Source organism: Daktulosphaira vitifoliae, unplaced genomic scaffold (genome assembly GCF_025091365.1).
Source record: "Daktulosphaira vitifoliae isolate Bord-2020 unplaced genomic scaffold, ASM2509136v1 Scaffold_4, whole genome shotgun sequence".
Lineage (NCBI taxonomy): Eukaryota > Metazoa > Arthropoda > Insecta > Hemiptera > Phylloxeridae > Daktulosphaira > Daktulosphaira vitifoliae.
The window spans coordinates 28,931,283-28,954,039 of NW_026099575.1; the positions used below are offsets into that span (position 1 = coordinate 28,931,283).

General features: G+C 24.5%; 2 protein-coding genes across 3 annotated transcripts in view; one reads left to right on the plus strand and one right to left on the minus strand.

Moving 5' to 3' along the window:
* The first annotated feature begins 6,097 nt into the window (after positions 1 to 6,097).
* On the plus strand, positions 6,098 to 15,551 carry LOC126903629 (UDP-xylose and UDP-N-acetylglucosamine transporter). Of its 2 annotated transcripts, XM_050681949.1 has the most exons (9): positions 6,098 to 6,381; positions 6,488 to 6,588; positions 6,653 to 6,766; positions 11,037 to 11,139; positions 11,253 to 11,384; positions 12,334 to 12,403; positions 14,232 to 14,341; positions 14,884 to 15,029; positions 15,135 to 15,551. In XM_050681949.1, exons 2-9 carry the CDS (start codon positions 6,512 to 6,514, stop codon positions 15,373 to 15,375), a joined length of 993 nt encoding a protein of 330 aa, XP_050537906.1. In that variant the 5' UTR covers positions 6,098 to 6,381; positions 6,488 to 6,511; the 3' UTR covers positions 15,376 to 15,551. The 2 variants fall into 2 exon arrangements, with proteins under 2 accessions (XP_050537906.1, XP_050537905.1); XM_050681948.1 differs by having other exon boundaries at positions 6,101 to 6,588.
* Positions 15,449 to 22,757, minus strand: part of LOC126903628 (proton-coupled amino acid transporter-like protein CG1139) — a 14,918-nt gene continuing 7,609 nt past the window's right edge. The window contains exons 2-9 of the mRNA XM_050681947.1: positions 19,008 to 19,146; positions 18,798 to 18,948; positions 17,751 to 17,875; positions 17,545 to 17,629; positions 17,187 to 17,459; positions 16,225 to 16,403; positions 15,989 to 16,161; positions 15,449 to 15,929 (exon numbers count right to left, since the gene is read on the minus strand). Coding sequence (XP_050537904.1) covers positions 15,667 to 15,929; positions 15,989 to 16,161; positions 16,225 to 16,403; positions 17,187 to 17,459; positions 17,545 to 17,629; positions 17,751 to 17,875; positions 18,798 to 18,948; positions 19,008 to 19,135 — 1,377 coding nt within the window. The 5' untranslated portion in view covers positions 19,136 to 19,146 and the 3' untranslated portion in view covers positions 15,449 to 15,666. The remainder of the gene's footprint in view (positions 15,930 to 15,988; positions 16,162 to 16,224; positions 16,404 to 17,186; positions 17,460 to 17,544; positions 17,630 to 17,750; positions 17,876 to 18,797; positions 18,949 to 19,007; positions 19,147 to 22,757) is intronic.

Here is a 22,757-nt window from a genome sequence, read left to right on the forward strand (position 1 = left end):
TAGGACAAGTATAGATGATATCTGACAGTGATTANTAAAATTGTTAAGATTAATATGTAGTCAGCAAATTTTATAATTACTATTTACAGTAAATTTATCAGAAATGCTCTATTTTTTTTTTTTTGCATTTTTATCGATATAGATCACTTAAATAGAAATCATAGTAATCATTTATAATTAACTTTTGGTGTAAATATTTACTTTAACTATAAAAACCAATAAAAAAAAGTTGTTAAAAAGATCTACTCAATTGAGAGTATTATAAAAATTTATCAGAAATGCTCGATTTTTGACCGAATCAATATAATTTTTTGTTTATAGATACCTTAGGTATTTACCTATCATTTTATATATTTTTGTGAACATTTGACCCTTTACAAGCCCACAGGAAGGGTTTCAAAATAATAACTTTTCCAACTTAACTTTTGAAAATAGTCCGGAAAGACTGACACTTTTATATATATATCATAAATTAAAGCTTATGTAATATACTTTAATTTGAAAAAAAAAAAAATTTGACCTCTGGACTTGTCTTTGTGGTGAAAATGAACATCAAAATTAAAGAAAAACGTACGATTTCCGTTAAAAAATTCTCGATTTTATATTTTATATAACATTTGGAAAAATGTATTGATCAATATTATTATTTTTTTATAGTAAATTTTTATATACCCCTTTCATCGGACACGCTTTTTTTGTAAATCGGATCATACCTCTTTATACAAGGGGGGTCAAAACTTTAAACATGCGTATTGAAACTAGGACTTTTTGAATTTAATTTTTGAAAGTATTCCGGAAATACTGACACTTTTATATATATATTAAATTAAAGCTTATGTAATATGCTTTAATTAGAAAAAAAAAAAATTTTACCTCTGGGCTTGTCTTCATAGTAAAAATTACTACCGTATTCAAAAATATGCTATTTTTGTGTTAAAATTCTGGGTTTTGTAATTTATTTCATTTTAAAATACCTTACAAGAGGGGTACAGATTTTCATAAATATTATATAAAAAAAATTAATATAGCATAGAAAGTTAAACTTCTTTAAATTTTTTTGCTATTTGAAGCCGAGAAAATTAACTTTGAAATTTGAACTAGCTTAAATAGCTAATTTTTTCAGCGTACGGTAAGGACGTACGGTTACCGAGTTGGTGACAATTGTCACCAAATTATTTTCTCTGCTATAACTTGACCTACTTTTTTCAACGATATGTCAAATGACTACAATTCGTATCTAGTTAAAGATATTACCCTCAAAAATTGAAAAAAAATTCTAATTTATCAATTACAAACAGTTAGTTATTCTATGTTCTCCATAATGACAATTAAAATCATTCATTTTTAATGTTTTCAAAGTATTTATTGGCGAATTAAGTTTGATATGATAGGTTTCAACTACAAAATTAAATCATTTTACTTTGTAATTTAATAATTTTTTTACTCTATTTGTGTGTGCTACTACTAGACTATAATATTCCAAATTTTTTGGTAACATGTTGCTATATAAATCATTTCTAAAAAAAATGATTGTTAGTTTCTCCTGAATCAATAATGGATTTTTACAATTATAATCAAATTTATTATACGNAAATGGATTTTTACAATTATAATCAAATTTATTATACGCTCAATTGAGTAAATCTTTTTAACAACTTTGTTTTGATTGGTTCATTTAGTTAAAGTAAATCATTAAATTTAATTAAGTTCTGAATATTTCAATTGCAGAATCTTTTCAAGCACCAAAAGTTACTAGGAAATTATTACTATTACTTCTATTTAAGTTATCTATTACTATAATTTAATAATTAGAATTAGAATTTATTCATATGTTATATTTTAAAATCAAAGAACTACTAATCAGGGTATAATCAAAGAAATAAGAGTTGATGTTGCTTTGGGAATAATCCACAAATTTCTCTAAATGAAACACTATCTACAGATTTACATCGAAGCGTTTCTTATGATAGTCATTTTAATCACTGTCAGATATCATCCATACTTGTCCCATATATGCCTCGTCTACACTGTGCTACCGCTTTTTTTTCATTTTTATCCTAATAAAATTTTTATTGTAATCGATCACTTAAATATAAATCATAGTAATCATTTATAATTAACTATTGGTGTTTAAAAAGAATCTACTATTAAAATATGCAGGACTGAATTAATTTTAATGATTTACTTTAACTAAAAATACCTATAAAAAAAAAGTTGTTATAAAGATTTACCCAATTTAGCATATTATAAAATTTGATTATAATTGTAAAAATCCATTGTTACATTCAGGTGAAACTGAAAGTCATTTTTATTTTTAGATCTGTATATAGTGTTTTATTTAGAGAAATTTGTGGATTATTCCAAAAGCAACATCAACTCTTATTTCTTTGATTATATCCTAATTAGTAGTTCTTTGATTTTAAAATATAATATATGAATAAATACTAATTATAATTATGAAATTTAGTATGAAATTGATATTCAATAATTTAATATTGTAATTTAAACGGTGAAATTATAAAAATAATAAAGAAGTTATATTTTGCTTTATTTTTACGTGTATAAAAATTTAAATGGCTTGATACAATAAATTTTAATAAAAACTGTTTGTTACTATAAATAAATGCACTGAACTACAAGGAACTTTCATCAGTAACAAAAATATACCATTCTAAATCAACTTTTCGCGATGTTTTCAAATCTGCAATTAGACTTTTTCTATCACTTCTAAGTTTTAATATTATCAAAAATTAGTAATTACATATAAAAAATTCGCATCGAAGCTAAAAAATTAGCTATTTAAGCTAACTCAAATTTAAAAATTACTTTTTCGACTTTAAAAAAGTAAAAAAAATTTAATAAGTTTAATTTCTTATGTCTTATGAACTTTATTCTATGTCAATTAAATTATATAATCATCATGAAAGTCAATGTATTCCCCTAATAAGATATTTTAAAATAAAATCTAGAATTTTAATACAAAAATATCATATTTTTGAATACGGTAGCCATTTGCGCATAGAAGATAGGTCGTTGGGACAAATTTTTTTTTTAATTTTATAGTACATGACATAAGCTTTAATTTGACATATGTTTAAAGGACGCAGTATTTCCGGAACATTTTCAAAAGTTAAGTAGAAAAAGTTAGTTTTTGTAAAAAAGTTGCTAATTTAAATCCCCCCCAATGAGCAGAATAAGTGTTAGATTTTCAAAAAAATGATATAAAATAAAAGGGAAATATCTAAGGTTTTAGTATAAAAAAAAATTATGTTGATTTGTTTATTTTTGAAAAAGTTATGGAAGTTTAAAAAAAAAAATGAAAAAAATGACAAAATTTACCGATTTTTAAATTTGTAATTTTTTTGGATATTTCCCCCATCTGCGGGGAACGAGGAAAAATTTTTCAATTTTTAAGGGTAATGCCTTCAACTAGATACGATTTGTGATCTTTTGAAGTATTGTTGAAAGAAATCGGTCCAGTGAGAGCTGAGAAAAAGTGGCAACAGATATAAAAAAAAAAAAAAAAAAGCACATTATAGTAAAATTAATACCTTCTCAGATTCGCATCAAAGCTAAAAACTAAAAAACACGCTTATAAAGCACATCGAACTAAAGTGTTTAAAATTAATTTAAAACAATAATGTACGAAAAATACTAGTATTATTGTGAAAATTAGCGTCAGGCGCTCAGTATACGAAAAATATGGCACAAAGCACACCGCTTTTATCACAATAATTCTAGTACTTTTCGTACATTATTGTTTTACGCTTCTTTTAAAAATTATTTTGAAGTTTTTAGTTCGATGTGCTTTAAAAGTGTGTTTTTTAGTTTTTTTAAACTATATTTATTTGTCACTTTTTAATTTCATGTTATGATAGTAGTTAATATCAATATCATGGTTGTAACGGGTAAAGGGGATTCAGGGTTCGATTCCAGGGGGGAGTCTGAGAAACGGCTACCACATCGAAAGAAAGCAGCAGGCGCGCAACGTGGAGGTAGTGACGAAAAATGACGATACGGGAATCATCCTTTGTAATCGGAATAAATACCCTATTTGACCGCCAAGTTGTGCTCTCTTATGCAGAATATTCACCGTAATATATATATATATATATGAAATTTCAAGCACAGATTATATAAAACGTTTTATCTAATCTGTGGGTTTAGTTTGTTAAATGTGTTCACATGGTTGTTTAAATTTGAGACTCAATTATCTGGCTTGATTAACTTCAGTATTTATCTTCTCGAATATCTGTCAATTGAAATCAAAATAATAAATGAATTTTTCGTAATTTTCTTGTGTAGTTTTATTGTTTAATTAAAATTTATTTTTCCAGTATATTAGTGACTATTTTATCATTAAATATTATCAATCATTCATCTTAAATTAAATCTCAATATTTTTAATTTAATTTAATAGCATAAAAAAATGTTTGTAATGGAAAGTTGAGCCTCTATCCCATTTCAAATTTTTTTTGGAGTATGATTTAATATAATGTTTAATTTGTTTTTTGGAAAGCTGTTATTATGCTCCTTTAGTTGATACAACTCAAATCATAGATACTATGATTTACGAAGGTCATTAAAACTTTGATAGAGGTTGAATTTTTATTTTTGGCGATTAATTTGGAGGATCACAAAAAATCATAGATACTATGATTTACGAAGGTCATTAAAACTTTGATAGAGGTTGAATTTTTATTTTTGGCGATTAATTTGGAGGATCACAAAAAATCATAGATACTATGATTTACGAAGGTCATTAAAACTTTGATAGAGGTTGAATTTTTATTTTTGGCGATTAATTTGGAGGATCACAAAAAATCATAGATACTATGATTTACGAAGGTCATTAAAACTTTGATAGAGGTTGAATTTTTATTTTTGGCGATTAATTTGGAGGATCACAAAAAATCATAGATACTATGATTTACGAAGGTCATTAAAACTTTGATAGAGGTTGAATTTTTATTTTTGGCGATTAATTTGGAGGATCACAAAAATACGTTTTATAAATTTCCTTAAAACCAAAGTCGCATTAAGGAATTATGCCGCATGAGATATTCAATTCTGCCACATTCTATTTATTATTTATTTTGCTTATCAAAAAAATATCTAAATTATTCAATCCAAACTTTCATCAATTATTAAATACATTCTAATTTCGAAGCTCAATTGATTTGTTAATAATTTTTAGTTTTATAAATAATATTATTTTTTTACAGTAATTAAACAAATATGTATTTATTCACCTTGGAGAAAATATTCAATTTTTTTAATGACAATTCAAAATTTCCCTTGCCATATTTGTTTCTTATAAGATTCGAAAATGGATCTTAGTTTTATTTTTATACAATATTTTCCATATACGCAATTTTCTGGAATTATGGGAACTTGGTCTTCTAAAATTTTATTACAGAAACTCCTTCCCCAAAGAAAAAATTATGAAAATTACATATATTATTACATAGAAATATATATATATATATATTTATAGAAGAAAGAAGTAAACTTAAAAAATAGAAAAAAGACTAATTTTTAAGATATTTTTTATTACGACTCATAAAATTTAAGTTATTCTAAATTTTAAATTGTACTTTATCACTTATAACGTTTTATATATTCTTCATCAACATTAAAAGCTTAACTAAATAAAAAAAAAAAAAGATTAAGTAGATTTATATTTTACATAGCTCCCAAATATGTATAGTTAAGTAATAATTAAGTTAATAAAAAAAAAAATTGCTAATGAAACTATTAAAATATTGAATGTCAATATAAAAAATGACTATGTATTAATTTATTTTTTACTTTAAACATAATATATTTCATTTTGATTTTAAATACTCTAAAAAGCTATTTATATTTTGATTTATCACCCATGAATTACGTAACTACTGTATTATAAAATAGTTAATTCAGTTCTTTGTAGAATAATCAAAAATAAAAAAAGTTGTTAGTATTATGTAAGGTTATTAAAAATCTAACTATATCAGTAAATCCTCATGTTACTCGTTTAGTAGAGTAACAGCATCATTATAACAGGTTCAAAGTTTTTTAATAAAAAAATTTACGATTATGATAATGTTCACACAGTTGAAATTTCATTAAAACTTTATATGTATCGTTATACAAAAAAAATTGTTAAGGAAAGAAAAAATCTATCCCCTCTTCTAATTTATTTATTAGTGAGAATGAGTTGGTTAATCCAACAAATTCAGTTCTGAATTATCAGTTAGTTGTTTATTAGAAAACATCATAAGCTATATCTTTATATAGTCTATGATAACAGTCATAAATAGAAATGATATGTAATGCGACGTACTTTTGTCGGTACTATTAATGTGATGATACTTTGTCTAGGATTAAAATTATTAATAGGTAACTATAATTTTAACCATACAATTAATTATTTGTAAAACAATGCCAATTTGCTGAAAAATAGTATCAATCTTTTATTTTATAAATTATTATACTTTATAAACAGTTAAACTTTTTTTAAATTAAAAAAATGAGTGTTCCTGTTGCAATTGGTTCTACCTTTTTTGGTTGTATGAGTAATGTTGTATTTCTAGAACTACTCGTTAAGTAAGTTGATATATGTAAACAAATTGTCTATAATTACTTTTTTATTGATGATTGTATATTACAGACAAGATCCTGGAATTGGAAATTTAATAACATTTTCGCAATTTTTATTAATTGCAATCCATGGATTCATTTTTACTGCCAAATTTGGAACTAAGAAACCTAGTATCAGTATCAAGTACGTAAATTTTGCGTCTTGATGTTTCTCATTTTTATTGATAACTGAATTTATTGAAAATTTGTAAAACTAAATTCATTTTTTTTATTAGATATAAAATGTACTTAATTTATAATAGTTTATTTTATAAGATAAATTGATGCATATTTAAGTTTCTTATGTGGTAACATACTGATCAATTTGTTAATTTTTTAGGTAGCTAATATTTTGTTGAGACTAAGCCCCGTTAGTCTCTTAAGTTGCAATCATGTTATTTATAAACCATTTTTCTAATAATGACATAAATTAAAAATTAGGGTTGTCATCAATAGTGTTGCTTGAGTGTTTTATTGTTTTTATTGATAATCAACTATAGATTTTATTAAAAAATTTTATTCAAAATGTATATATTATCATAAACTATTTAATTATCTATGTGACTGAGTCGGTAATGAGGCAGTGTTTGAGGCGCACTGCCTTGGATTTGAAACTCGGTCACGGGCAGCTTAATTTTTCGAACAAGAGATCAGTTCAGTAATTGGAGTCTCCATCCCTCTCTCTGGTGACGGACTAACCACCCGTCTCGGAATTAAAATGGTTAAAAAACCTCCTCCTTTGGGGAAGGCTACTATGGCTCTTAATGGGCTGATAAAGCAGTAATGATAAAAAAAAAAAAAATGTAATTATCTATAAAATAAAAGTGGTTTTAGGAATTTTATTACTATTTTGTATAAAATCTCTGATATATCTTTACATTATATAATTACATTAGTTTTTAATATTATAATTAGTATTAGCAAAATTATTAGTAAATATGAAAACATAAATTTCAAAAAAAGTATTGCCAGCTGCTTATTAAATTGAATTCTCAAAAAAGTTACATTATTATTTGTGGTATTGACCACAGCTTGTATGTTCATGCGTTTGCATGATCTTTTTTTCTACAATGAGAAATTAAGTGAGATAAATTCCATTTCATTACTATGGTAATAAAACTTGGAAGTTTCAGCTTCAATACATCAAAAGATCACAAATTATATCTAGTTGAAGACATTATCTTCAAAAATTGAAAAAATTTGCCTCATTCTATGTAAATAGAAATCTTCAAAAAAATTACAAATTTAAAAATCTTAGCGATTGTATTTATTAATTATTTATACAAACTTAATAATCAAACATAAATATTTGTTTTATTAATCCTTTAGAATTTTGTTATTATTTGTGAAAGGCTATATTTCATATATGAGAGTCTAATTACAGATTAGAAATAGGTCCAAAAATGAATTTAGAAAAGTATATTTTAGTCTCTAATGAAAATTCCTTGTAGACCAGTAAATTTATTTATAAATAACAAACAATTTTCCATAAAAGTAATAACTACTTTATAATTTCTTCGTAAAAATTACATTACTAAATTAATAAATATCAATTTTATACTTCATTTAATTGCTATAATAAATATTTATTCATAAATAATAAAACTATAATCAGGATATAAATAAATAAATAGGAGTTCATTTTGCTTTGAATAATCCATTAACTTTTTAAAATTAAACACTATTTACAGATTTGCATCGAAGCGTTTTTTATTATAGTGATATTAATTACTGTCAGATTAAGTTTATACTGAACCCAACTATGCCACGAACAGACTGTGCTGAGATTTTTATGAATACATGATTTTGCATATTTCTTTTATGCATATTAAGAATATTGTTAATTTATTTGAACTATTAGTGAATATTATTTTTTATAATATCATTAAAATCATTTTGATAATAAGTAAAAATTATATTAAAATAAAATGTCTTAACATATTATGGTTTTCATTTCCTATTGTATTTATAAGTTCTTAGTAATTCTTTACTTAAATATGACTGTTACAATTATACTAGAGTAAAGAATTAGAATTATAGGGTAAAACATATATGAACTACAAAATGAAAATAATGTTATTAAATTACACAGTTAAACAAAATTTGAATCATAGAATGTTTATTGAATCTTTTTTTTTTTATGGTATTTTTTTTTGTGCTGATTGGGAATATGACTTTAATTTTTCTTTACTGTCAATATTTCAGTCACAATTTGGATATTTGTCAAATTACTTTTTTTTATTATTTAAAATATTAATTAAAAAAAAAAAAATTAAGTACCTCTTAATTATGTTTATTTTATTATGTTAATTTATGCAAATTTTGAAATTATTCTGAAAGTATTTACTTTTAATATAAACTTTTTAAATTGAGATTTACAGCAGTTCTATAAAAGGTAAAGCCAATTTTTCTTTTATAATTTTGTTTTTATTAACATTTATGCTTTTTGTACATATTTATAAAATTCTCTTCAATATAATAATTAATATATAGCAATATAAATATTTATAAAAAAAAAAATGTATAAGATGTAAGATCAGTTTTTCCATTTTTAAATTACTGTAAAACTTAACCTAAAATTCATATCAAAGGGGAAAATTTACAGAATGATTTCGAGATTTGTTAAATTATCATTATGATACTATAAACATTGATTTTATATAGTACTTTCAATATGCTTACAATGCATATTTGCATGCCGTTTAATATTTTGAGTTTTTTAGTGCATGAATGTACAAACACTAGTACTGTCTAAGTTATTACTTTTTCATTTTGAAAAAATTTTCAAGTTATGATTATATTGTTTAAATTTTAATTAGTTATACAATTGAATTTTATAATTTTACTATAACTGGAACAATATATATAGAGTGATTAATTTATTATGGAACATAGATTTTTTTTTCTTTGTCAACCCGAAGTTAGTTTACAGCTCCAATTCTTCATTATAACCGGCTACCCGCCTTTTCTTTAAGTTCCTTAAAAATTTTGACTCTTGCATCACATTTAATTTGTCCTATATAAGAGTTTCAGGGACGTCCTGCAGTTTTTTTCTATCTATCATACTCTGTCATATATATTATGTAACTCGTCTGGGTGTCTCAGGGCTTGTCCAAACATTTTCCAGCGTCTTGCTCTAATCTTATCTATGAGTGTGCGTTTTTCTCCATAGCTCTAAGTACTTCTTTATTTATTTTCCGCTCTATCCAACTTATTTTTTTCATACGTCACCAACATCACATCTCGAAGGCTTCTAGTGTTTTCTTTTTGGTATCTTATATTACCCAAGTTTTACAACTATGTAAAACTGTGTTGCAACATTCCATATATATGTTTTTATAAGTCTCTTCTTGATATTGAGATATAACTTTTTGAAGTAAGCAACTTATGTTTTTTACTAAAGGCAGTTTTTGCTAATGCTATGCGTTATTTTAGCTCGCGGTGCTCTTACTATCAGATGTGATTTTGCTCCCTAGGTATACCATTTCCTTTATTTTTTCAAGGTTTTGTCTATCTATGTATACATCATCTTTTACTTTCGGGTCTTTGGCACAGACTAAGATTTTCACTTTTGCACTATTTATTTTCATTTCTGATGTTCTGAGCATTTCATCCATATCTTCAACTGCATGTTATATGTCACCTTTACTCTCTGCTATTACTACAATGTCATCGGCAAATTGTATCATTGAAACAATTTCTCCACCAATTTTGATTCCAATATTTAGTCTTGTTAGCTTTCACTATATTTATAACTTTTTTAATGTAGCAGTTAAAAATTGATAGTGATAATCTACACCCTTGTCGGACTCCTTTTTTAATGTAAGCTGTCTGATTCTTGTAAAGACTGAGGATGATTCTTAGGTCATGTTCAACATCTATTTCTCGTAATGTGAGCAGCATTTTGTTCCAATTTACTTTGTCGAAGGCTTTTTACAAGTCTATTAAGGCCGAGTATGTAACTTTATTTTAGCACCCGCAGTCCTAAAATTACTTCTCGTGTACCTTTTTGTCTTCTAAATCCACATTGGTTATTTTTTAAGTACTGCTCCACTTTTCCTTTTATTTTTCGATTTATTTTTTTTGTTAAGATTTTTGATACATGTGTCAGTAGACTAAGTGTTTTAAACTGTTCACAAGACAAGTGGCATAATTGTGATTTCTCCTAAAATAATAATAAAATTGGAAAAAAAATTTTTGATTTATTGAGAAGTATTTATTTTTCAATTTAGGGAAGGTCTATTTAAGAAAATTACTGATGATAGCAACTTCTTAAAATAGTTTAGGACTTATGAATACTTTCATACTTGATAAAATTGAATCAATTGTAAAATCATGTTAACCTTAAAATTTAAGGTTTAAGTATAAATAATAGATTATAGGTTTTAATTTATGATATTTATTTTTATTTTCAGAGGTTATTTGGTTTTAGTAGTAATGTTTTTTGTAACAAATGTGTTAAACAATTATGCATTTGATTTGAATATTGCCATGCCACTGCATATGATATTTCGAGCGGTATATTGATTACAAATACTTTTTTTTTTTAATATAAACTATAAGTTCAAAAAAAAAATTAGTACAATATTAAAACAGTGTTCATACATTATAAAAATATTTATTAAATTTAGGGTTCTTTAATAGCTAACATGGTGATGGGTATAATCATCCTCAAAAAAAGGTACAGTCTTGACAAATATATATCAGTTATCATGATAACAATTGGTATTTCAGTTTGTACTATTGTGTCTAGTCAAGATGTAGTGAGTATTCTAATTATTTTCAGTACTTAAAATATCATTATATATATTATAGTTTCTTTGATTTGAATGTATCATAACTTGGGCATGTTTGGAAGCATAGTATAAAATATTTGTTAAATATTGACTAAATAAAATTTAATTTGAGCATGTCAAATATCAATCTATTTTTTCTAATGTTAAAATTTGGTAAAATATAATTATATCCTATTTTGACTTGCTTTTATAGTTAAAATAAGCTACAAATTTTTTTCTGTGAAGACAAATTTTATCTAATTATAATAGGTAACATTTAAACATATTTTTACAGTTTTACTGTGTTGTTTAATATTATGTGAAATGAAAACTGCGTGGTTTAAGTAGGGTTAGGCCTCCTTCATAAACTATTATAATATCTGTTTAATAATTTTCTGATAACATATATATATTTTACATACAGGGAGATTAATATATGGGTAAGATAATCAATTTTTCAGAATCTATTTAAAATTGTATATTACTAAAAAAAAAAGTGATTTAACTATAAATGCATTTTATTAAAAAATATTCCCTAAAATTAGGATTAGATTTTTTTTTGTTTGTTTTTATTATTAAAATTTTATTGAATTTTTTTTGTTTAATGTAAATGGGTTCAAAAAAAAATTTAAATGTAATGTTTGAAATTTATTTATTTGTGTTTTATTAAGAATTGTTTTATGTTATAAATTATATTATGTATTAAAATATTCACTTTTATTGATATAAATTTTTTTTTTATTTCTTGATAGCATTTTGACAACATTTTTTGTTTTTAATATAATGTTATTCATATATATTTTTGGCATGTCTATAATATCCTTTAGGTTTAAAAATTATATAATCATTTAGAGCAAGGATTTATTTATACCAAAAATTTATTTTAAAATAAAATAAAATTTTATATTATGAATGACTATAATTTTTTTTTTTTTAGAAAAAAACTGTTATACGAGGGGTTGAACAGAATACTTCTGAATTCGAAGATTTTTTTTGGTGGTGTTTAGGTATAGTATAATATTTATAGTTTTTTTTAAATCTTACTACTTATTTAATTATTCTTAAACAATTATATTAATCATATTATTTTAATGTATAAAAGTTGTAATTTTTCATTTGATTGACTTTTAATTTTTTTAGCTTCGATGTGAAGTTAAGAAGATATTAATTTTACCATAATGTGTTTATTTTATTATGTCTATCACTACTTTTTCTCAGCTCACTGAACAGATTTTCTCAATTATACATCAAAAGATCACAAATCATATCTAGTTGAAGACATTATCTTCAAAAATTGAAAATTTTTCTCTCATTCCCCTTAAATGGTGGATATCAACCAAAAAATTACGATTTTTAAAATCGGTAAATTTCGACATTTTTTCATTTTTTTACTCTAAAAATTGCTATAACTTATTTAAAAATGAACAAATCAAAATTATTTTTTATTTATATTGAAACCTCAGGTATTTCCCTATTATTTGATATAATTTTTTTAAAAAACGAACCTTTACTTTCTTACAAAGTTGATTCAAAATAGCAACTTTTTTTACAAAACTCAACTTATTCAACTTGACTTTTCAAAATTTTGTTAAATTAAAGTTTATGCTACGTACTATAAATTAAATATAAAAATTTGTTCCGACGACCTATCTTCTATGTGCAAATATGGTTGCCTTGATTTGATAAATTCAGAGTTTGTTTCATTTTTATCTCAATTATATTGAATAACTTCAATAAATATAAATGATGATCCCATCACTGAAGTCTCTCCTCTTGAGAAAAAATTTTTTATTCATATTAAAATATCCGGAAATATTGAAACTTATTTAATCTTAAATTAAAGTTTATGTAATATACATAAAAATTTTTTTAAATAAATTACTAAAAAGAATTTTGAGATATAGTGGATATAGTTATCATATTCAAAAATTTGCTATTTTTGTGTTAAAATTCTTGGTATTGTATTTTAATTTATTTTAATATACCTTATAATGGGGTACACTGATTATCATGAATATTATATAAAACTAATTGACATAGAATATAAAGTTATACATATTTCAATTTTTTTTTTTTTTTTTTAAAGTCAAAAAAATTAATTTTAACATTGGAATTAGCTTAAATTGCCAATTTTATCAAAAAACGAATGCAACAAAAGTTTGCATATTCAGTAAAAATCATTGCTTGTGACAATGATTTTTTTGCAATTTTTCCTTAATTATTTTTGAGTTAGAATTTTGCTTTTGAATAATCCACCAATTTCTTAAAATTAAACACTATCTATAGACTTGCATCAAAGCATTTCTTATGATAGTGATTTTAATCACTGTCAGATATCATCTATACCAGTCCCAACTATACAATGTTCACACTGTGCTACCGTTGTTTTTTGTTGTTCTTTTGTTATATACATTTTATTTGTTTAATTTATCTATTTTTATTTTCAATTGCAACATACATATCTAATACGTTTATATAGCTTTTTCTACTTTCCCTCTGCATATATATATTTTTTTTGATTATTGATATTTCAAAGTTATAAACTTCCATAAGAGTTATGGAAGCTTTTATCGTAATTTTATAATTACATAATTTATTGAATTTGTAGTTCCTGTATAGTTACAATTAAAATAAACATGGTGCTTATAAATCAAGTATCAAATACTTGATAGTAAAATTATATATTTAAAAATAATTAAAGTTACTTGAATAAACTCTTAGAGTTGCTTTATTAATATATTTACATCATTAAATTTAAGGTCACTCTCAAAAGATATTAGCCACTAAGTATTTAAATAATAATTATGATTTAGTAAAAATCAATTTAACTTTTAGGAATAACATGTTTAACTGTTGCATTGTTCATTTCTGCTCGAATGGGTATTTATCAAGAAACATTGTACAAAAAACATGGGAAACATCCTCAAGAAGCTTTATTTTACACTGTAAGGAAAATAACTATATAATGTTAAAAGTTAAAATGCTATCATATATTTTATTTATTCATCAACTTATCTTTGCCGTCCTCTCTTAAAAGCTACTGCTTGTGCTAGAGAGGATGGTAAAATATACCTAGCTTATTACTATGAAATCAAATCTTGGTACCTATAAATGAAAGCATAATGTTTTCTCCAAATAAGGTAAGTACGGGAACCTATTAATAAGTTTTTTAATTATTGATGATTTGTAAATAAATTATTCATAACTTTGTTTGAAATTTAATTTTTGTACATTTTATAGTAAAAAAAATTATACATCGCAATAATATTACTAAACAGTATTGGCAAATAAATTTTTTTTTTTAGTTCTGAAAACCCAAATATTTTTTTATTTTTTAATCCAAAAAGCATTGATTGCCGCTAAACATGTATTTAAGGTTGCTATGTTTAAAATATCTGTATAAGAAAAATAATTTAATTCTTATAATTTTATTATCATATAATATACCTTTCTTTGAGTATACTAATTGTATTTTTATATTTTTTAGCATTTACTGCCATTGCCTTGGTTTCTATTTCTGTACTCAAATTTAAAAGAACATACTATAATGGCATTTGAAAGTGAACCTTTACCATACATAAATTTAAATGTACCTAGTACAGTTATCTATTTAATTGGAAATGTAATTACACAGTATCCTTTGATTAATGTTTAATAATCTTATCATTTTGAAAATATTTATTAATATATTTTAAAACAAGATTTTAAGAATTTTTTTCTTAATTATTTTAATTTTAGATATTTATGCATAAGTTCAGTGTATTTTTTAACTACTGAGTGTTCATCGTTAACTGTAACTCTGGTATTAACACTCAGAAAGTTTACCAGCTTATTATTCAGCATAATATATTTCAGGAATCCATTCACACTTTATCATTGGATTGGAACTATTTTAGTATTTGTTGGTACAATTATTTTTACTGAATTACTACAAAAATTATCAGCTTTAACTTCCCCAAAAAAAACCAAAACCAATTAAAAATTATTGTCTATTTCTTTTTATAGTCAAAATGTAGATTTTTTAAAAGTTAAAAAAAAATTGTAAAACAAAGTATTTATTTAATTTATATTGTATTTGACAATAATGTTAATAATTTACAGAATTAATATTATAAGGCTAAATTTTATAAGAAATTAAATGTGATATGATAATTATTTATAAAACTTAATTTATTTTTATAGTGTAATTACACAATAATCAATGTGTTATTGAGTAAAAACACAAAATGGTGCATTTCCTATAACTAAAAAAGTTTTTATTAATTTTTATTCATTGATGAAAACCAAAATCTTTGCTAAAAGCAACTATTATGTCATGTAAACTAAAGTAGGTACCAGTTACAAAACCTAGCAAACCTAAGATAATTGTTATAATATCCATTTGAAGTTTCCACTTATAAGCTCCAAATCCTTCTTCTTTCCATACAACCATATGGCAAATCGGTGGAAATATTAGAGCCAAAAACGTACTTGCAATTGCTCCTACTAATGATATAAATAATGCCAAATGAGGTATTACTTCAGCTGCAATAACTGTAAGTTAAAAATTCAATATTAAATATATTCTATAAAGCTTTAAATAATTTTCTTACATGTTGCAAAAACTAGAGCTGCTCGTAGGAGGTATTCAGCTAAAGCTGGTGATTGGAATGGTCCATACTTTTCTTGTACAGATGGCCATAATATAGCAACAGGTACATAGAATTGTAGAGTATAAGTGCAAATTATCGCAAACACCATCAAACCAACAACAATTTTAGATAAACTAGAAATATCGGTTAATTTTTAAATACATGCAATTATAAATTAGCAATTAGGGAGAAATTACATTAATGTTGGTGGAAGATTGAGTGTAAGGCTGCCTTTAACATCATCACCAAATCTCCAGAAGCCAACAAATCCCATTGTTAAAATGATAAATGTTACAATTGTCATACCAATGTTTAACACACCCAGAGTTGATGCAAATCGATTAGGTTTTTTCATTTCCAATTGAAGAGGTAATACCTAAAATCGTTTAATTTTTTATTCATTGTGATGGTAATATTGCTGGACTAATATAAAATAAAAAAAACCCAGTACAATAGATACCCATCATATCAGAGACCTGGAAAATTGGATACCAGAGTATTAATTGAAATCTGACAACGATTAACATTACTGTCATAAAATGATTCTATGTGAATGTGCTTGAAGAAAGTTCGACTTTTTGGAGATTGCTAGTTTTTAACTAGCTATTAAACTAAAATTTTTTTTCAACTCTATGAGATCATTGTTACATAACCATATTATCAAATTTATTTTTGTTTTAAGAATTTCATGCACAATTTATTATTTTAATTAATTGGGGAATTAGCAATATAAGGGGTCGTCGGCTTGGCCCAATGAGTAGAGATGTATGTTTCGGGTACCAACGAGATGATTCTCGTGATTATCTTGTTGGTGGTGACTGGTCTCTGGTGCAAACTTGCCATAATACTCGTCCCGTCAATTATTGGTTTAGCTAAGAACCATCTTTGACTTCCTAATATGTGAAAGAGGGCCACCCTTTATGTAGCATGTTAAGTTCAGAAAATAGAAGGTATTAAAGTAATTGATTTAGCAATACATAATAAAATATTCCATATTTAAAAAACTAAACCTAGTTAAGTGTGTCTGTTAACACATTGATGGATATACTAATGAAAGTCTTTTTGTAATTTTATTATTACTATTATTTTATTAATTTCCCAGTTTTTCAGTAATGTAGTTCCAAATTAATTCCATTGAATTTATATGAGTGGTACGTACTAGACTGATTCCTTCAAAAGCGTAAATAGCTGTGCCAAAGAATAAAGGTATTTGTGACCAATGTGCAACCGCTGTTCTAGTAGCTAATGGTGGTAAGTCTACTAAACAATATGATAAAATTATGCCTAATCCAATAGCCATTGAAATATTCGCGGCGGTGGATAGTGGCGCTATAAACTTTAAATTTCTTATCATAGCACAAGACATGATTGGAATTAGTGCAAACACCATATGAATGTGAATGTCTAATACTTTTCCATATTCATCACAAAACTAAAAAATAAGAAAGTCTTATTACATTCTTTAAAATATTATTTTATAGAGTTTAATGTTTGAATGGTTATAATGAATGACTAACTTGTTTAATTGAGCTAGACACAAATAATATGTATACACAACAAAAACCCAATTGAGTAATTATAACAAATACATTAACTGTAGTCCTAAAATTAAAACAAATTTTATTTTAAAAATATTGTGTAAATTAATTCTACGGGAAGTTAGCTATTAATAGAATGCTATAAATAGAATAGCTATTCTATTTAATAAAAAAAATTATTTTACCTAAATAAATCTGCATGTTTCTGTAACCGTTTCGGTCCAGTAGCAAATGATAACTCAACTGTTTCGGAAAATGTCGGGCAATGTTCCAGTTTCAGTCGGCTCTTCAATTTATGAGCAACATTTAACTAAAGAAAATATATACATTAAATAGCTTTAGAAAAATAATTTTTTTTCAATTTTGACAGTCCCAACCGTTAAAAATATTTCAATTCAAATAAAGAAATAAATTATTGTTACAAAATTTGGTCAATAATGAATAACCCTACGGCGCTCAAGAGGGTTGAAAATTGGACACAAGGAAGTTGGGTAGTTTTTATATTTTCCTTGTTACATACACTATCACGTGTTTGTGATTAAATTTATAAATTCTCAAATTTATGAGAATATAAATTATAAATTAAATAAAAAAAAACAAAAGTTTTAAATAAGTTTTTATTTTTAATTTAAAATTTTTATTGAAAAAAATTTAATTTATACATTTTATTTTTGCCGAGAAATTCCCGTATTTTTTAAATTTAGTTTCTTTGGATAAACTGTTTAATATACGATTAAACATTTTATGGAAAAATAGCTGAAAATTAGAATTCCTTTGATTAATGTTCAATATTTTTTTTTGTACATTTCAATGGCATACAGGTATATTATAAAGGCGATATATTAAACAGCCTTTAACTAAAAATATGGATTTTTCAGTATAATTTATATTTGAGTTGTTATCCTTCTATCATTTCATCTCAACAATTTGGAGTTTATGCTTTCCAATAACCACGGTTTCTTCTATTTCTTCACATTTTGACTCTACCGGTGAATTAAGTATTTAAATTTATTCTTATAAAAAATTATGGAATAGTATCAAGACCCATTAAAAAATATTTTATTAATATTTTCAATATATATTATATTAATAAAAAAAGTTAGTGGCCACTATTGGTTAAATACAATTCTTATTCGACACGATAACGAAAATAACATAATGGTTTTAACTTGGTACATTATAATATTTATTTTATTATAAAATCAAATATCATGACTTTGAGTTTTACTTACCAATATGTGATTGTTGTAAATGCAGACAGTACCGATAAAAACAGTGAGTAGTGGTGCCATTAAAAGACCACCATTTCTAAAAGCATCTCCCATTGCTAGCATACCACATCCTATGTTACCTTTTAAAAGATGCATAAGAGTCTCGCAGTATCTAGGATATACATTTTTTATTACTTAATTGAAATATTTAATGTATTTATCGAGTTTTACGTAGTAGGGTGTTCAGAAACAGGATGGCCATGCACTGCTTTTGCAACGGCTTCTGATTTTTCCTTGTCTATTACAGAAGAGTTAGCTTCGACATCTTGTCCACTGCTCTTGCAAGACTTGTCGCCCATTTTTAACGACTCTAATTTATATATATATATATATATATTGAATTATAATACTATTAATTATGAAATTGTTCAAATGCAACTATGATAATATTCAGAGTTATATCTCTAATTTATTTATCTATAAATTATGTAATCTAAAATTTCTATGTCTTAAGGTTCTATTTACTTTGATCTTAGCAATTTCAGTTAAATAATAATTTAATTATAATTAAGTTATTAAAATCATTTATTTTTTCGCTATTAAAAATTGGAGTACAAAATTTTCTAGATGCTAAAGCTTCCTATATTTAACTTGATATGATATTCTTAATGGTTTTTAACACGCTTCTATTAATTTCACGTGTATATTGTAAGTTTGTTTGTAACTCCACGTGCCATGTGTTATTTATTCTCGCGTATCCCGTTGTCTATGACCTTGAGACTACTATGTCGTAACGCATTCACCCCACCCCGACACCACGTGCCGGCAACACTAATTCTGTGTATTTTTATTTTTGGTTTTCGTACCCGTAAATGCGCACGTGTCATCTATATTATATATAAATATAATAAATTTTTTATTGTTTATTATTAGATATAAACATTTAAAGATTCAATTTTTTTAAATTTAATATACATGTATAATATAGAGGGTGTTCAGTAAATAAGGAAACGAATTTCTATTGTACTCATTGTTTGTAACAATTTAACTGTTTCCTAACTTACTGAACACCCCTGTATAAGGGATTACAAATAAAGGTAGCTAATTGGTTTTTTATGACGATATTCGCAGGTATATAACCTTTATTATCAATGGTGATAAAATACATTGTTGTGAATTTATAAACACATTAACTGGAAATACAGAAATTATATCTATTGATAGTCATAATTCACAATAAACACTCCGTGACTGTGACAGCGATGTCATAAAAAACTAAAAAGTGAAAAATAAATATATAGTTTAAAAAAGCTAAAAACTACGCTTTTAAAGCATATATGTAGAACAACACGTAAAATATTAGATTATTGTTTACCTGCTGCAAACTTTTTAACATACATTCAATATCTCATGAGTGATTGAAACTGTCGTGGAATCATTTTACGTATTTATAATTATTTTCATTAAATGATAATGTTGTCTATAATGTTTGAATATTGTCTATGCAATGGAGTTGTCGCGTTTAAGGATAATCATTATTATAATTGAATATTGGTGTTTCAGTGTTAATATTAATTAAAAATTACCTAATTGAAAGTATTTTTTATCGATGATAAATTAATAAAAAATAATGAGTTTTTTAATACTTGAATTACGTATTATAATACGTGATTTAGAAATATTTTTAATTGTTTAATAAAGTTTAAATTTTTTCAATAACTTATGTTTACACATAGGCGGCATAAAGATTTAAGTTGAGGCAGCAAAAATTTATATCAGCCCGTAACCTTTCCTAAACGGCTCATAGATTATTCAGTTTAAAAACTTAATGTAGTACAATAAAACAAATTACTATTTAATCCTTAGTAGTAGTTTTCTCTTTTGAGTTACTATTACAAGCGAACCATTTTAATAAATTGGACCAATTGAGGGCAGCAAAAACTCCCTGTGCTTGCCCCTGTAGGCACGCTTATGGTTTTGCATAATATCGTTGGCCTAGTGCCGAAACTCATTAACAGTTAATATAATTTTTTTTTAAATTTCCTATTATTAACATTTGGAGTACAAATAATTGATCTTTATTTTGTTGAGACAATGTAAAACACAGTTAAAATATTTATACCGTTTATATAAAAAAATCAAAATTACTCATTTGTACATTTAAAAGCTGCAAGACCGCATTTGGGTGGCTGTGTTGCCCTTTGACCCCAGCGACATATTTATGACTCTTTTAGGGGGCGGAAAATGTTTACAAAACACTATGATACCAAGGTATTGTGTAAATTGTTGCTGGTATTATCATCTAAAAATTGTAATTATTATGTTTTACCCATATCCAAAAAAAATATGTTCCGTGGTTAGAATTCTACTAATTTTGATCTATTTTTTTGCTTAAAGGGGTGTCCAAAAAAATTGGTCAGGGAGCGCCAAATGTTCAAATGTGAAGCAAAATGTTGCTATTTATTTATTGTTTAGTTAAAATTTTTTTTTTTAATTTGTATTAAACATTTTACTATTTGAAATAGTTAATTTGCTATAGTTATTCCATTCGCATTCATATACTATTTGATTTAAGATACAAAAATATACTGATTGTATTAATGTACAATATTAACATTTTTATTTTATTCAATTTGAAAATTGTTATATAAATTAATATATTTTATACATTTCAGCAATTTGAAAACTATTTTTAACTTTTGTAACTTTTTATTTCCAGTTGTAATATTTTTATTTTGTGTTTAATACACAGTTAATTATTGTGTTATACGTACGAATATTTAAATACGAGTTCAATTCAACGTGACGACTTGTTTGGAGGAAATTGTTTTATAATGTTAAATTAAAACACTGCGATCGAATATATTATGAATGACTTTTAGTTACTTTAAAAATGCATTATAGATATTTAGTTTATCGAACTAACACAAATTTACGTAATTCATACAAGACACAGTTATTTATAAATAAATATTATATGTGTGTGTAATATGTTAAAAAATATTATAAAAATGGATAATTTTAATAACACAAATTAAACATAATGTACTAAATAATATTATAGTCTATTAATCTGTTACAATGTAGTTAATTTTCTAATATTAATTTAGTTTATTCGGTCGTGTAACTAAATAGTATACTAGGGACAACTACTCTTTAAATGGATGTTATGAATTTACAACAAATAACAAAAAATATTGTTTTTTTGTTTTAAAAATTGTTTACAATTTATATATGAATTTTATAATGAATTTCAACGCTGATTCTGAATCTGGCTTCAAATATTTTTTTCACATCTAGTAGTTCTTCAGATTTCAGATTCTTCAATACACTATAACCATTGTTAAAAAGAGGCTAACACAGTGGATCGCGGCACACTAGGGACAAAAATATAGATGATATCTGACGGTGATTAAAATTACTATCATATTAAACGCTTGGATGGAAATCTTTAGATAGTGTTTAATTTTTTAAAGGAATTATTAAATTATTCTATAAGCAACATTGTACTCTTATTTTATTATTTATATCCTGATTACAAGTTTTATGATTTATAAGACTTATAAATCATAAAACTTAATTTATTACACTTAGTGTTATAAATTAATAAATATTTACAAATACAAAACAATTTGTATAGTATTTAATTTAGTATGAAATTGATATTAAATAATTAAGTATTGTAATTTCTATGGAAAAATTATAAAAAGTTATTTGTTGATGTAAAGTAAGTGATTCACCAATATGATAATATAAGTCACTCAAATTTGACTTAAAATAATAATTATATCCAGAAAATTCTTTTTTGGAATTTTTTTTTACTTTATATATTTCTCAATTTCTCAATTTATTAATTTTTAATTTTTTTTTAAATTCATATCATATACCTTATAAGGATATCAACTTTATTTTAGCTTCGATGCGAAGCTGAGAAGGTATTAATTTTACTAAGATGTGTGTTTTTTTTTTTTTTATTTTTTT

Bases quoted from the DNA above. Each gene is read 5' to 3' on its own strand.
- LOC126903629 (XM_050681949.1), top strand. From the start codon at position 6,512: ATGAGTGTTCCTGTTGCAATTGGTTCTACCTTTTTTGGTTGTATGAGT. The intron at 6,767-11,036 runs GTACGTAAATTT...TTTTATTTTCAG, and splicing joins AAACCTAGTATCAGTATCAA to AGGTTATTTGGTTTTAGTAG. The intron at 15,030-15,134 runs GTATCCTTTGAT...TTTTAATTTTAG, and splicing joins ATTGGAAATGTAATTACACA to ATATTTATGCATAAGTTCAG.